This window comes from Terrapene carolina, unplaced genomic scaffold, assembly GCF_002925995.2.
Source record: "Terrapene carolina triunguis isolate 2854851 unplaced genomic scaffold, T_m_triunguis-2.0 Scaffold236, whole genome shotgun sequence".
Taxonomy (NCBI): Eukaryota; Metazoa; Chordata; order Testudines; family Emydidae; genus Terrapene; species Terrapene triunguis.
Window position 1 is genome coordinate 6,714,960 of NW_020664587.1, and position 13,545 is coordinate 6,728,504.

Genomic DNA, 13,545 nt, shown 5'->3' on the forward strand with positions numbered 1-13,545 from the left:
AAAATCTCCTTTTAATTTCAACATCTGCTTTGAAATCTTTCAACAAGCTGCTGTTAACTTGGCTTGGATTTAAAATGGCAGATTGACAAAAATCTACTTTTAAAAAATATCAGGTGTTATGTCTTTATACCCAGCATAATCTTGCATTGAGCTTTTGTCAGGGTACTTTACAGTTTGCTTTGTTTGCCCTTTGATCCTTTCTCCATAACTTATTTTTAGCAGCGCTTAGCAAATGATTAAAAATTACTGCACAGTGTGTGCCTTATGAGATTCTGTCAGTTTCTCCTAGAAAGTTGCGGGTTATCTTAACTGCTTAGCCTGCAGGAGATTAGCTATTCAGTATTTTAGCAGTTGGTGAGGCTAAGATTAAATGCATTGGCAGAAAATGAAACTGGAATGCAATATTATCAGAGAGTCCAAAAAAGCTTAGTTGGATCTTGATCACCACTAATGATGATTGGAGTTTATAATTTAAGTAGTTAAAACAGCATGTACCTGAAAGGGAGTGAAAACCTAGTTCATACTGGAAGTTTCCATTTTAATTCCAGCATAAAGATTCCACTCCCTTAGGTTCCATCTTCACCTTGCTCTTAGCCAGTGTTGTACTGATGACAGCTGGAGCCATGCATGTCAGAAATGCATGAATTAAATACCTGGAAAATTGGGCATTTCAGCTTGCTTTTATCTTTTTAAAACTTGCTAAAAGCAAGCAATAATAATTCTAAGAGCTGAAAACTTTCACTTACAGGGACACCAACTTGAAATCTAATAACTTTTTAAGAAAAAAGCTTCTATGTAGGTGCTTATCTGCCCTCCATCTGAGCATCTCCCAAGTATTTATGTATTTATCCTCACAATACCCCTGCAAGGTAGAGAAGAAATTACATCCCGCTAAACAGATGGGTAACTGAGGCACAGAGATCAAAGCCAAAAGTGTCAAACTTGGGTGCCTAGAGGTAAGTTCCTAAATCCCTTATTTAGACAAATAAGGGTGGTTTGATTTCCAAAGGTGCTCAGCACCCATTAACTTTAAAAATCAGTCAAATCAATGTAAATGCCATTCAGTGGCATCCAATATATCTAAATGGTAAGAAAGTTTTAAGTTGACCTGCAAGTGATTTAGAGAAAATTCTGCTTGTGCCTTTCTTTTCTGCTTTATTAATATGAAGGCCTCGAAGGTGTATTTCTGCTTGGTTTTTACATTAGAAATACATGGAGTGTCCAGTTTACTCTTCCTCAGCTTGTTGGAAGCTTTCTGGGATTTCTCAGGGCTATTGCTTGTGAACTCTAACACTTTACTTGAATGAGCAAGATATTTAAATCTTAACAGAAACTTCCTTTTTCCAAAGTAGTAACTAGTCGCTAAAGTTAAATACGTGTGAAATTTCAAACATTCTAAAAAAATCTCTTCCCCTGTTAATAGTTCACTGTTGTACTTTTGGTTCTGGTTATGTTGTTTTACTAGTTCTCCAGTCAGTCTCCATGCTCCGACAGGACCTGAATTTCTCATGTAAGAGGGCAAGCAGAAAAACCTTTGCAGGTTGCCTTTATCCATGATAAAGTAGCAAAACAGGCCCGTTTTTTTCTCCTTTTGCAGGCCAACTTTAAGGAAGTCTGTCTTTGGCTGTTTAGTAGATTAGATTATGGCAGTATTTCTATGGAGCATGTAGTCGAGTGTTTCATTATTGGGTAAAATCTTTAACACTTGGTTATGCTAATCTTTTCATAAGAACTTTAGCTAGGAGTTGTAACCAGGAAGATTTGGATGTTCTGTGTATCTGGCACAGATGCCAGTTTTGAAAAGATGGTCAGGTTTAGTAGTTCTTGATGTTTGGATGGCTATAAATATTTTTCCTAAAGAATTCTGAAACTTAGCAAGTTGTGTGCAGTACTGATTACCTCCGTATAGAGGGTTGAAACTATTAACACTTGCTTCTAGTTCAATTTATCGCTGGTGAAGGGTGCCAGACTGACAGCTCTGAACACAGAACAACCTGGGGCCGCGGTGGAGCAGTCCGTCCCAAGGTGTGAGGGGAGTTGTTTCCGTTCCCATTCAGTCCTCACCTTTTCTGCAGAAGCAGCCAACGAGAGGGCCAGTTAGAGCCAATTGTGATCTTGATTATTGTCGTCAACACCTGCCTGGTGGGAACTGGACTGAAACCCTCTGCTACACAGACCAAACAGCTGTAAGATGGTAATGATTACAAATGTGCACTGTACTTTGAACCAGTGACCTAGAAGTAAGAGGCTCTGTATCCCATTTAACTTTTGGATAAGTAATGGGACGAAATATAGAGTGGTATGTTTTCCACTGAAGAGGCTAGGCACTTATAGCTGCAGTAAACCAGGAGAGCCAGCACCATGAACCTACCTGGTTTTCTGTAACACCAGCCAGTGTTCCATGGACCAGTTTGGAAACATCACTGGTTTTCACAGTGATATTGGTAGCTTGTATCAGTGCAGTTCTTAATGTTTTCAGAAGGTCAAACACAGTTTTTAACTCCACAAAAACAGGGATGCATTGCCTTGGGCTGGAGGTAGGATGTACATCATAGGATATGTGGGAACTACGGTATCATGGCTGAATTTAGTACTTGTAGTTCCTGTAAACTTTATGTGCCGATAGCTTTGACAAGTGTCATGGCCCCTACCAGCCCAGATCACATGGAGTTCATGGACAGCTTAGTTATTAGCATCTATCCTGGTTCCTGCTTAGTACCTCTCTTCTCCCTCCGGATGTTGGTACCAGTCCCTTTAGAGAAGTGGTTCTCAAATTTTTGTACTGGTGACCCCTTTCACATAGCAAGCCTCTGAGTGCGACCCCCCCTTATAAATTAAAAACACTTTTTTATATATTGAACACCATTATAAATGCTGGAGGCAAAGCGGGATTTGGGGTGGAGGCTAATAGCTCGTGACCCCCCATGTAATAACCTCTTGACCCTCTGAGGGGTCCCGACCCCCAGTTTGAGAACCCCTGCTTTAGAGCTCATGAGTTGGAGGTGTCCAGTTACCACCACTTTTTGCATCTTGCCTCAGTTAGATTTTAAGCTCTGTGGTGCGAGGTGTGCTTAGTCCAATAGAACCGTTATCCTGGCTGGGGATTCTCGGTGATATAATGCACATACCTAGGTATCCAATCAAATACGCATCGTTAATGTCCTGCATTAGCCCACTGAAGTGTTATGCAAGTGTAGCTATCTGAGTGTGCATGGAATTTATATCAATATAGTTAGTGACAAATCCACAGGTACAGTCTAACATTTAATAAAAATGTCTTTTAAAAAAAAATCAGGAAAACTTCATCGGCACAGTTAGGTGTTCAGTTTGATACATATTATATACCTTAACTGAACTAACACTTCAAAGACCAGATTCTGAAACCAGGAAATCAGGAGTATAGATGCAGTTTTACAAGAACACTTTAATTTGCCGTCCACTATTGGAAGTACCATAGACAGCTGTACCTCTGTCCCCGTGCCCATACTTGTCATATATGTTAGCAGCACATGTAGCTTGGTGTAGCTAGGAGTCTCTGCTAGAGGGTGAAAGCTTAAATTCTTAACATGGGTTTATGTAACACACAAGGCCTTGTGACAGGCCTCTGGGATTTCATCCTGAGGAGTGGCCAGAGAATAACAGAGTAGGGCAGCTCACCAGTCAGCTACATCTGCTGAGATGTAGTAATTACTCAAAATAACAACAGCATGAAACTAACCCAGAGAATTAGGATCACAGGGTTAATGTGCATGCTCTTAACTCAAACCCAAGAGGTGGTAATAATCACCGAGCCTTTTCCCTAGTGCATATGCACCAGCATTGGTGCCTGAAGGAAAGATGCCAAGAGCTGTTGATTATAGTCAGTGCTGTCGCATATGATGGCAACTGCACCTGTATTTTCCACTTCAGGTCCCTCGAGAGCACCCACTCTAAGCCCCCAGTTCCTCAGCCCTCACCTCTCTGGGGTTGAGACCTACGTCCGTCTCCCTCTTGACTAGGGTTTTTCCAGGCTCCACAGTTCCCTGCTTATACTGTGATGTCCCCAGCAAGCCAAACTGTCTACACAGGCCGGCATCTGTACTTTGCTTTCTCTCTGAAGGCTATAAACAGCTGTAATTGCCAGCAGTCACAGATCTTTATAAGCAAGCGTATTTCTTTTGAAGGTGAGAGCATAACAGAGAACATTAAATAAAATAAAGAAATTAAAAGAACCTATATGCATGCCAAAAAGCTTACCAGAGGTCACCCCAACCTCAGCCTTTCTCTCTGGTAGGTGTCAGTCCTTCAAAGTCACCTGCTGGATTTTTCCCTGTGGTTACAAGTTCATAACTGCACCCGAGTCAGAACCAGAACTAGCACACCCATCCATAGGATAGCCTTTCCTTTATACAGCTTTGGCATTTGATCTTAAGACTCTGGGAACAGGTGAGAGAATGGTCTTCTCAGAACGTAGCTTCCCAAGCCTGGGTTTTTGCATAACCAGAGGTGGGGAATTTGCATTCACCTCCTGCTAGAGCAGGGGTGGGCAAACTTTTTGGCCCAAGGGCCACATCTGAGTATGGAAATTGTATGACGGGCCATGAATGCTCACAAAATTGGGGTTGGGGAGCGGGTGAGGGCTCTGGCTGGCGATGCGGGCTCTGGCTGGCGATGCGGGCTCTGGGATAGGGCCAGAAATGAGGAGTTCACAGGGTGGGAGGGGCGCTCTGGCTGGAGGTGTCGGGGCTGGGGTGAGGCTAGGGATGTGGGGTGCGGGGAGGGTGCTTCAGGCTGGGACTGAGGGGTTTGGAGGGTGGGAGGGGGATCAGGGCTGAGGCGAGGGGTTGGGGCATGGGGGGGTGGCTCAGGGGTGCAGGATCCAGGCGGTGCTTACCTCAAGCAGCTCCCGGAAGCAGCGGCATGTCCCTTCTCCGGCTCCTATGCGGAGGCATGGCCAGACGGCTCTGCTGCGCGCTGCCCCATCCACAGGCACCGTCCTGCAGCTCCCATTGTTCCTGACCAATGAGAGCTGTGGGGGAAGCATGTGGAGCAGAGGCCCCTGGCTGCCCCTATGCATAGGAGCTGGAAGGGGGACATGCTGCTACTGCTTCTGGGAGCCACGCAGAGCGCCCGACCCTGCTCCCCAGCTGGAGCACTGGAGCAGGGCAAGCCTCAGACCCCGCTCCCCAGCCGGAGCTCGAGAGCCGGATTAAAACAGCTGGCGCACCGGATGCGGCCCGCGGACCATAGTTTGCCCACCCCGTGCTAGAAAGTACCCTGGTGGCAAACCACTTGACACTGTTTGTCCCAAAAGTCGATTTTTGTCTGGCACATTGTTTAATACAGACCTTTTGAAGTTTATAACATTGCCCAGGGTTCACATCACATTGCCGCCCCAGAGAGGTTACATACAATCCTGGCCCACAATAATACATACATGCATTTATTATAGTGCACTCCAAAAATAGTTAGTTCCGTAAGGGTTTTCTAGGACATTGAAGGAACTTGCAATATTGGTCACGAGTGCTACAAGTTAATGATAAATATTGTTGGGAATTGAGCCCTGGCTCTTAAAACTGTGTTGTTGTTTTTTTGTTTGTTTGTTTTTAAATTGTTCCCCTTTCCAATTTTCTGCAACTCTCTGAAACCAGAAGTAGTTTCAAGATAGTTCATCATCCTACTCCCCCATTGCCAGCTGTCATCAGGATCCCCAAAGGCTGTCTAGGCCATGATGCTATCATTTCAGCTCTTAGAGTAAGGCTGTTTGTTGGAAGGTTTGGGGAGTTGGGGCACCTGCCTGGCTTTCAGCATGTCACAGGTTAGTAGGGAACATGCATGGTAGCACAGAGTTAGGGTCATGGCCCTATTATGTAAACAACCAACAAATTCAATGGCACATTTCTCACTTATTTCAGAAGCTCCTGGAGGCTGGTAAAGAAGTCCCTTCTTTGGCATTTATCATATACATGGATTCAATGGTCCTACAATGACTTGAACAGACTAGCTTCCTTAACTATTACTTATCGAAACCGTGGTCTGGTGCAAGAGTAGGTGTTGGGGAAACATGGGTTCCATTTCTGGCTCTGGCACTGGTTTGCTATTACCTTTGGTAAGTCACAGTCTCTGTACCTCAGTTTCCTCACTTGAAAAATGGGGTAATTTACTAGGCATGTTTCACAAAAGACAAAGTCACCCCACCCCACCTTTGTGAAATGCCTCAAGATCTGCAGATGAAAAAGCACGGTAGGAACCAGGCATCTTATTATTTCTCACCGTTTATGCTGTCTCTCTACTATTTGCATTCAGCTCAGCTTGGCCAAAGATAGATTAGTCTCTGACTTTCACGTTCTCCTGTGCTAGCACTATAGTGCGGTGTTTGTATATACTGTAAATATTTGTAAATATTCTCCCATTGCATTTATTGCTCGTAGGCTCAGTAAAAACGGGTCTTTAATAACAAAACCTAACCTTTGGGCCAAATTTGATCAGAAATTGGCTTACTTGTTTAAAGGACCACAGTCCTATTTATGCAGACTCTGTAGGAAAAGGAGGACTGTCTTTAAGAAGCTTTTGTAACGGTAAAAATCAGCTGAAGTCTTTCCTATAATCATAGTCCCAGTGTGTCCAATTCATTACTTTTTATCCAGCTGCAAGGATATCCTAATGGCAATTAAATACGTTCCTTATTAGCTGAAATCATTACAAGTTCTTATACTCCATGGGCTCTCAGTCACCTGGAGATTTGTTTTCAAAAGATCAGTTCACATAACTTCCTTACAGTAATAGGCAGTTTTCACCAGTTTTCCTTCATTTTCAACAACAGACATGAAACAAAATTGAACTAAATGGTGCCATTTGCTCTTCCCATCACCACACTTGAGATCTCTTGTGCAAAATGCTCTTGAACAATTTGTGGTTAGTGTCCAGTCAAAGCTAGAAGATGGGCAGGAGTGTTTGAAATCTGCAAAGTCTTTTGCTGGTCCGAGAGAAGCATCTGTGCTGAGTTTCTGCTCCCTCCTTCAATCTGGGATCTCGTTTTGGCTTTGTCTAAGAGGGCCAAGTCTGTCTTTATAAGGAGGGCTGATCAGACTACCCGCTTAAACTGAAAGGAACAGCATTTTTCCTCTCGGTGAACAGAAGACTTTACACAACAAATACTTTAACCGGGATCTCATTTCATACCTGTATCTCTAGCTCAATATATCTGGAATATAAAACACTTGTTAATTTATTGATTAAATTGCATTTAAAATTGTGAATGCAAAAGTAACCTTCCTACAGCAACTAACTTGGCTTCAGTACACAGTACACATTCTGTACCTCTTAAGACATTTAACCACATAACCATTTAACCACACAAAATATATCAAGGTATACTTCATAATGGACATATATGCAGTGTGCAATTTTCAGATGTTAATTTAAAATGTCCTGTCTCCTTCAAACTTACTGCTTGACTTTGTCTTCGGCAGCTGTCTGCATGACGTTTTCAAGTTTATTTCAAAGTTCATCCATTTATAAGTGTCTCATTTGATAGCAGGAAAAGTCTCTCCTGTTCCCTCTTCCCCTTTCCCACTACTCATAGTTCAAAAACAGCACTTTTTTTAGAAAATCTGCAAGAGATAAAATATTTCACTTTTAGGCAGAAACCAAGCCCTGGTGTTTGAGTTAGGTGGAAGTACAAATGAGATAATGGAAACTTAACTAGCACTTTCTATCAAATGGATTCTCTAATAAAGAAAAAAAGTCCTTGTAGAAAGCTAGGTTGCTACTGTAAGCAGCATTTCAGAGCGATTTCATGATCCATCATCTCACAAAACCCTTGTAATTCACTGGAAGAGCTTTCCTACTAGTTGAATGTATTGGATTAACTCATGTCAACACATGTGGAAAGTAACTGCAAGAAAGTCTCAACAGATGTAATTAGAGTATTTCCAGCCATGGCAAGAATACTGATATTTTACCTGACCTCGCCTGTACCAGTTAAGTGCTGCCATCAGAGCAAGTAATATTTAACACAGCACTTTGCTCAGGCGAGCCTGTTTCTGCTACAGGTGTTTCCTCAGGCTGTGCCTACGAGAAGAAGTTTAGGAATTCTCAAAGTCCAGCTTTGGGAAGCATGCAAACTGAAACTGGTTCGGCTGAAAAGAAGGAAGACAAATCTGTAGCTAGGTTTTCTTTAGAATCTCATTAGAGTCAAATGAAACACTAAGCAACCTTGTCAGCAATATAAATTGACAGTAACTAATTAAGCCACAGGAGACCACAAGCCCAGTTGAGTCCTGGTGTAGACCCATGCAACTCCATTGAAGTCAGTGAAGTTCTAGCATAAACTGGCACTGGGGAGAGTGACCGTTTTCGGGTTCCATCTGAAGTATGTGATTTTAGAACTCGACCTGTCAAGGGCTCCAGGGCTGTCCATTCACAAGCACCAGGAAAACTTGTTGGAACCTCCCAGTGTCTCAGAAATTGTCTTTCAATACATTGGTGTATGGAGTGGAGTATGTGGGCCCAAAGCATCGGATAGCTGGAGAAATGGCAGAATAAATGGAGTGAATTTCCTGTAACTATTTGGGACCTTAAACAAGTTTTTAAAAATCCCATTTGTCTTCAGCTTTAATAAAAAAACTCCTTCAGGTGGTTTAATCTGTTGAAATTGGCTAGAAATAGGGGTGCGTGCTTTTGAGTTTTTTTTCTGTTTTTGATACATGGACAGTAAAATGGTGCAGCGTCACACAATCTGAAGTAAATGGTATTGAGGCTTTTATTAGGTAGTTTTTAGGGCACATTTAAAGCAGTAACAGTAGACATTTAAAAGAAGATTTACTCGCACTACCACCGTATAACAGCAGATTCAATTGCTATAGTTAGGGCTGTGTCAGCAGTTGTCATTTCTTGTGGTGTGAAACTACACTTCTAGGTATTTATTTAAACCATGTGGTATGCGATACATATATTTTAAGGGAGGTGGCTCAGTATTACCTCTGTATCTCTGGGTTGCGAGGGAAGTCTTTAATGTTCTTTAAAAACAAGTATCACCCCTCAGTGCTTTTATAAAAATTTGCTTACTGTTTAAAAATAAACCCTTGAAAGTTTTTTTCAGAAAATCTATTTCTCTCATTTTTTTCCCCCTTATCCATCATGTGAATACCTGCTTATTCTAGCGTTGCTTGCATGTTACATACTGATGATACTGTTTTTATTGGGGGTATGGGACAAATATTAAAAAATTCTTTTGGGGTTGGGGGAAGGAGGAGAGAAGACGTAACATGGTACCTATCAGATCCTGCTAAGCAGGACTTGTCCTGATCATATCTTATGTGGGAAAACTTCAAGGAAAATTCAAGTTCTCTAGAAGGTGGTGTCAGTGACTCCTGCATTCTCCAGGCAGTCCTAAACAAGTGCTCGGACCTGGTGTTAGATTGTGCTGTGCTGCTGAAGGTGCTCTATTTTGGTGTGAATGATTTGAGTATTCATCATGAAAAGTACCCTTGACACTCTTAGAAAGAGTAGGTTTGTTGATCTGGTATTAGGGCCACATGCACATAATCCTGTTCCGCAACCCTGAAATTCCCCACCCCACTCTTGAAGTTTCAGTACAAAATATTATTGTTAATTTCTTGCGTCAAAAACTTTGTATGGTATTACTGGCACCTAGGGAGACACCTAATCAAGGGTTGGAGTAACTATAAATATAGTGTTACAAAGCAATTGAGTTCCTGTATCAATGTAAGGGGATATTGCTTTATTTGTGCAAACAGAAGAGGGGTGGGGTAATGACATAGTAAAGTTGGATTGATCAGTTTCACAGATGTATTTATTGCTGTGATTAAACAGTTCCAAGGGACAGCTCCAAGCCACAGTTCAGCACGCATTGCCCCTCTTCTGAGGGGAGCATTTATTTGCATGAAAAAACAACTACGATGATACTTGCAGTGGCCAGACAAGAATTGTCATGTTAAATATTTAATCAAAATGTTTCACGTTTGCATAGTAAAGATCTTCTAGTGTTAATGGGTATTAAAGGAGGAAATGAAAATGTTTATAAACTAAACGACCCAAGCTAAGATATCAGAATTTGTGTACGCTAAAATTTACATAGGTTTAAATTTGAAACCCAGATACATTTAAAACCATTTCCTCCTTTACTTGCCTGCTCAGACCTTAGTTCAGGATTCTGTTTGCCCTACAGCAGCCAGAGATGTTGCAGCCAGCTGAAACGGGGCCCCCTGTACTGCTGTACGGGGCTGTGATGCCATCAGCTATTGCAGGGGAGACTCTGAAGCCTGAACTTGGGTCTTGGAAGGTAAGTAAAGGGGGAATGGATTTCAAATATAGGTGAACTCTGATTATCTGAACCTAGATTGCTTGTAATTTCTGGTATGTTCCCCCCACCTATTTGGATAATTGGGATTTACCTGTGTTTTGTTGTAAAATATCTGTGTGTTTATAACAGTTTGACACTGTTACTTCTTTGGGAGTCAGGAGATCTGAGTTCTTTTCCCAACGTTGTTGCTATGCAGCCGTAAGCATGTCACCTCAGTTCTCTGTGCCTCAGTTTCCCCCCATGTAAAATGGGGTTATGGTTACGGTTGGCAAAAAAAAAAAGGAAAACTCTTATTTAAAAAAAAAAAAAACCCACAAAAAAGTGTCAGTTTTTATCAAAACTTCAAATTTCAAAATTTTCAACCATGTCCAATTATGATATTCCCCTTCCTTTTATGAAGTTTGTTGAGATCAGTATAACTGTTTTTTTAAAAAACCCTACAGCCACTATTCTCAAATGTGAGTGGCAGAGGTTAGCTACTTTGCAGCCTGACCTTTTCATTGACCTCAGTGGCTCCTCTGACCATTGGACCACTTACGGATTTCGATTCCTGAGTCTCAGCACTCACATTTGAAAATTTTGGCATTAGCTTTTCAGTGCATCTTTAAATCGGGGCAGCAAGTGGTTTCCAGTCTTCTATGCCGCTCCTATAGTGTTGCTGTCTTGCAGCAACTAAACAGTGTGCTCAGAAATGCCCACTCAAATTAAAGTCTTAGTTTTAAGATTCACTTCCTAATCGGCATCTTCCCCCTCCTGGCTCCCCATGTGTGTATCCAGAGCCCTGAGCAAAGCTGATGCAGTTTTTGTTTGAAGCACAAGCTAAGGCCCTGACTGCAACCTGATTTACACTGACTACTAGTCCTGTACTTAGCCTCTGAACCTCAGTGGAATTTCACATGGGTGTTTTTTGTGGAAGGTTTTGTGGGGTCTCTGTATAAAGGTCTTACTTATGACTAACAAAACACCATAGGGCCAATTCTGCTGCCACTCTGCACACAGCTCCCAGTTTCAGGACTTGGGATTTCCACACACCCAGCACTTGCAGGATTGGACCCATACATGTCATATTCACGTGGTTCATTCATATCAAATGTTAATTTCTAGGTGACTGGATAGAGTGGTTTGAGTGGTGACTTTATGGGAAGTTCTTTGGTACAAGGCTAACTTGAAAATCCTAATGAACTATGCGTCCAACCCCATTGCCATAACATCTCACGTTACTCAGACACCTCAGTGCTGTCCCCAGTGGAAAGGAACATTACTCAACCTCCCTGATCAACTCCCTTTCTTGACATGCCTTAATACTTTACTGTCTTGTAGCACCTTCTATTTCAGGAGCTCACGCCATTTGCAAACACTGATGTGGGTGAACACCTCTGGTTCAAAGTTCGAGGAAACTGAGATAGCGCGAGATTACCTAACTTCTAGCAAAGCCTGTGACAGAACCAAGAATGGAACCCAGGTCTTGTAATAAACCGGTCATGTTCACCAGAACCGCCAGACCGCTCTAGCTTTACTGTAGTAAATGATGAAAGAGAAGTGTAGCACCATGCTTTGTAGGCCAACAAATTGGGGAGCGTATTTGTTCTGTGGCCTGGGATCCTTGGCCAAAATCTCCCTGCCTTTGGTCCTTGAGAGTTGGCTACTGATGGTCATTAAAAGTCTGGTGCTGCCTTAGGTAGCCAAGCTCCATGGACAGCGAAAGTACATATGTGATATGATTTGCGCTCGGTGAATATCAATATCTTGGGCTGTGCAGCTTTGCCTAAGTTGCTTTTGTCTCCTCCTAGGTATGGCTTTGTTGAGTTTGACGATCTGCGTGATGCAGATGATGCTGTTTATGAGCTAAATGGTAAAGACCTTTGTGGGGAGCGAGTTATCGTTGAGCATGCCAGGGGCCCCCGACGTGACAGCAGTTATGGTTCTGGACGCAGTAAGCACTAACATGCATTTGTATCGCGGTGACTGTTTTTTTAATTAAGATATTTCACTTAAAGAAACACGGTATTTTTTTAAGAGTCATGATATGAAGTTTGAATAATTTGTTTTTGTAATTATTAATGTAAATATTTCAATATTTATCAATTTGCTAATTGTATATGATTTTATTTTACTTAATTAACTGATTAATAAATGTATGAACACAATTTCTTGTACCATTATTATTAATTTGTTTGTTTATTTTCTAAGTATTTGTTTATTTGTAATGTGATTGTTTAACATAGACTTAACAAAGACCTCAATGTTTTAATTAAAAGAGTCCTTTGAGGCTAAGATGACTGCCTGTTCCATTTGCTGACCTTGGGTTACCTTTCCATGAGTGGCTCTTTGACCTTTGTGGCCCTTGGCTGACCAAAAAAGGAAGCCATGTGACGACCGCAACCTTTTCCCATTAGACCTGGGTGGTGAGGATCCCAAGGGTTAGAGACAGATGAGATTAAACTGAAATAGGTGCCTGAAAATCTATATTCATGTCAGATATTCAGAAAACCTTTAATCAATGTAAGTAACATTAGTAAACTGGCTTTAGTGATTTGGTTTCTTGTTTCAAAAATTATTTTTTTAATAACTTAAATTTAATTGCATGTTAACTGTAACTGTAATTATAATTATACATCCTTGTAATTCTGGGCTAGTATTATAGTTATATATTTTTTAATGTTTTATCTCTGTAATTTTGTGTTTTAAATAAGGAGAATCTAGCTTAGTCTAGAGGGTGGGGCAAAGATTAAATGTATTTGCTGACATATTGGGCAGAATAGTTTATTTATCTGGGGTGTAGACTAAGCCACTCCACCTCCCTAGCTGAAGTATTGCTGTCTGCTTGTCACCTCCTAAAGGTGGATATGGTTATAGAAGAAGCGGAAGAGATAAGTACGGTCCTCCCACCCGTACAGAGTACAGATTGATCGTGGAAAATCTGTCAAGCCGTTGCAGTTGGCAAGATTTGAAGGTAGGGGGCCCCTTTCTTTACTCTGCCTGAGTTGAAGATCAGAAAGGGCATAAATGACATGGTGATTGTGAAGCCAAGGAAATTTTGTGTGATCCTGTAGCAGTTGCACCAGCTAAGCATTGCTTGTTGTGAGGGAACACTCTATTTAGAACAGCTCCAATCAGATCCTGTACGCTGGAAATATTTGACTATTTCAGAAGCTCTATTCTCTCCTTTTAGTAAGTGTAAATACTCTCTCTCACACACACACACACACACACACACACACACACACACACACACACAC

General features: G+C 41.7%; 1 protein-coding gene across 3 annotated transcripts in view; it reads left to right on the plus strand.

Moving 5' to 3' along the window:
* The first annotated feature begins 1,982 nt into the window (after positions 1–1,982).
* SRSF4 (serine and arginine rich splicing factor 4) overlaps positions 1,983–13,545 on the plus strand; it is an 18,100-nt gene continuing 6,537 nt past the window's right edge. Inside the window, exons 1-4 of one of the 3 annotated variants that reach the window (XM_026657100.2) lie at positions 9,177–10,285; positions 12,097–12,239; positions 12,565–12,808; positions 13,147–13,259. In XM_026657100.2, coding sequence (XP_026512885.1) covers positions 12,778–12,808; positions 13,147–13,259 — 144 coding nt within the window. In that variant the 5' untranslated portion in view covers positions 9,177–10,285; positions 12,097–12,239; positions 12,565–12,777. Of the gene's footprint in view, positions 2,195–9,176; positions 10,286–12,096; positions 12,240–12,564; positions 12,809–13,146; positions 13,260–13,545 lie in introns of those variants that run through there. The other 2 variants (XM_026657101.2, XM_026657102.2) reach the window with 2 other exon arrangements.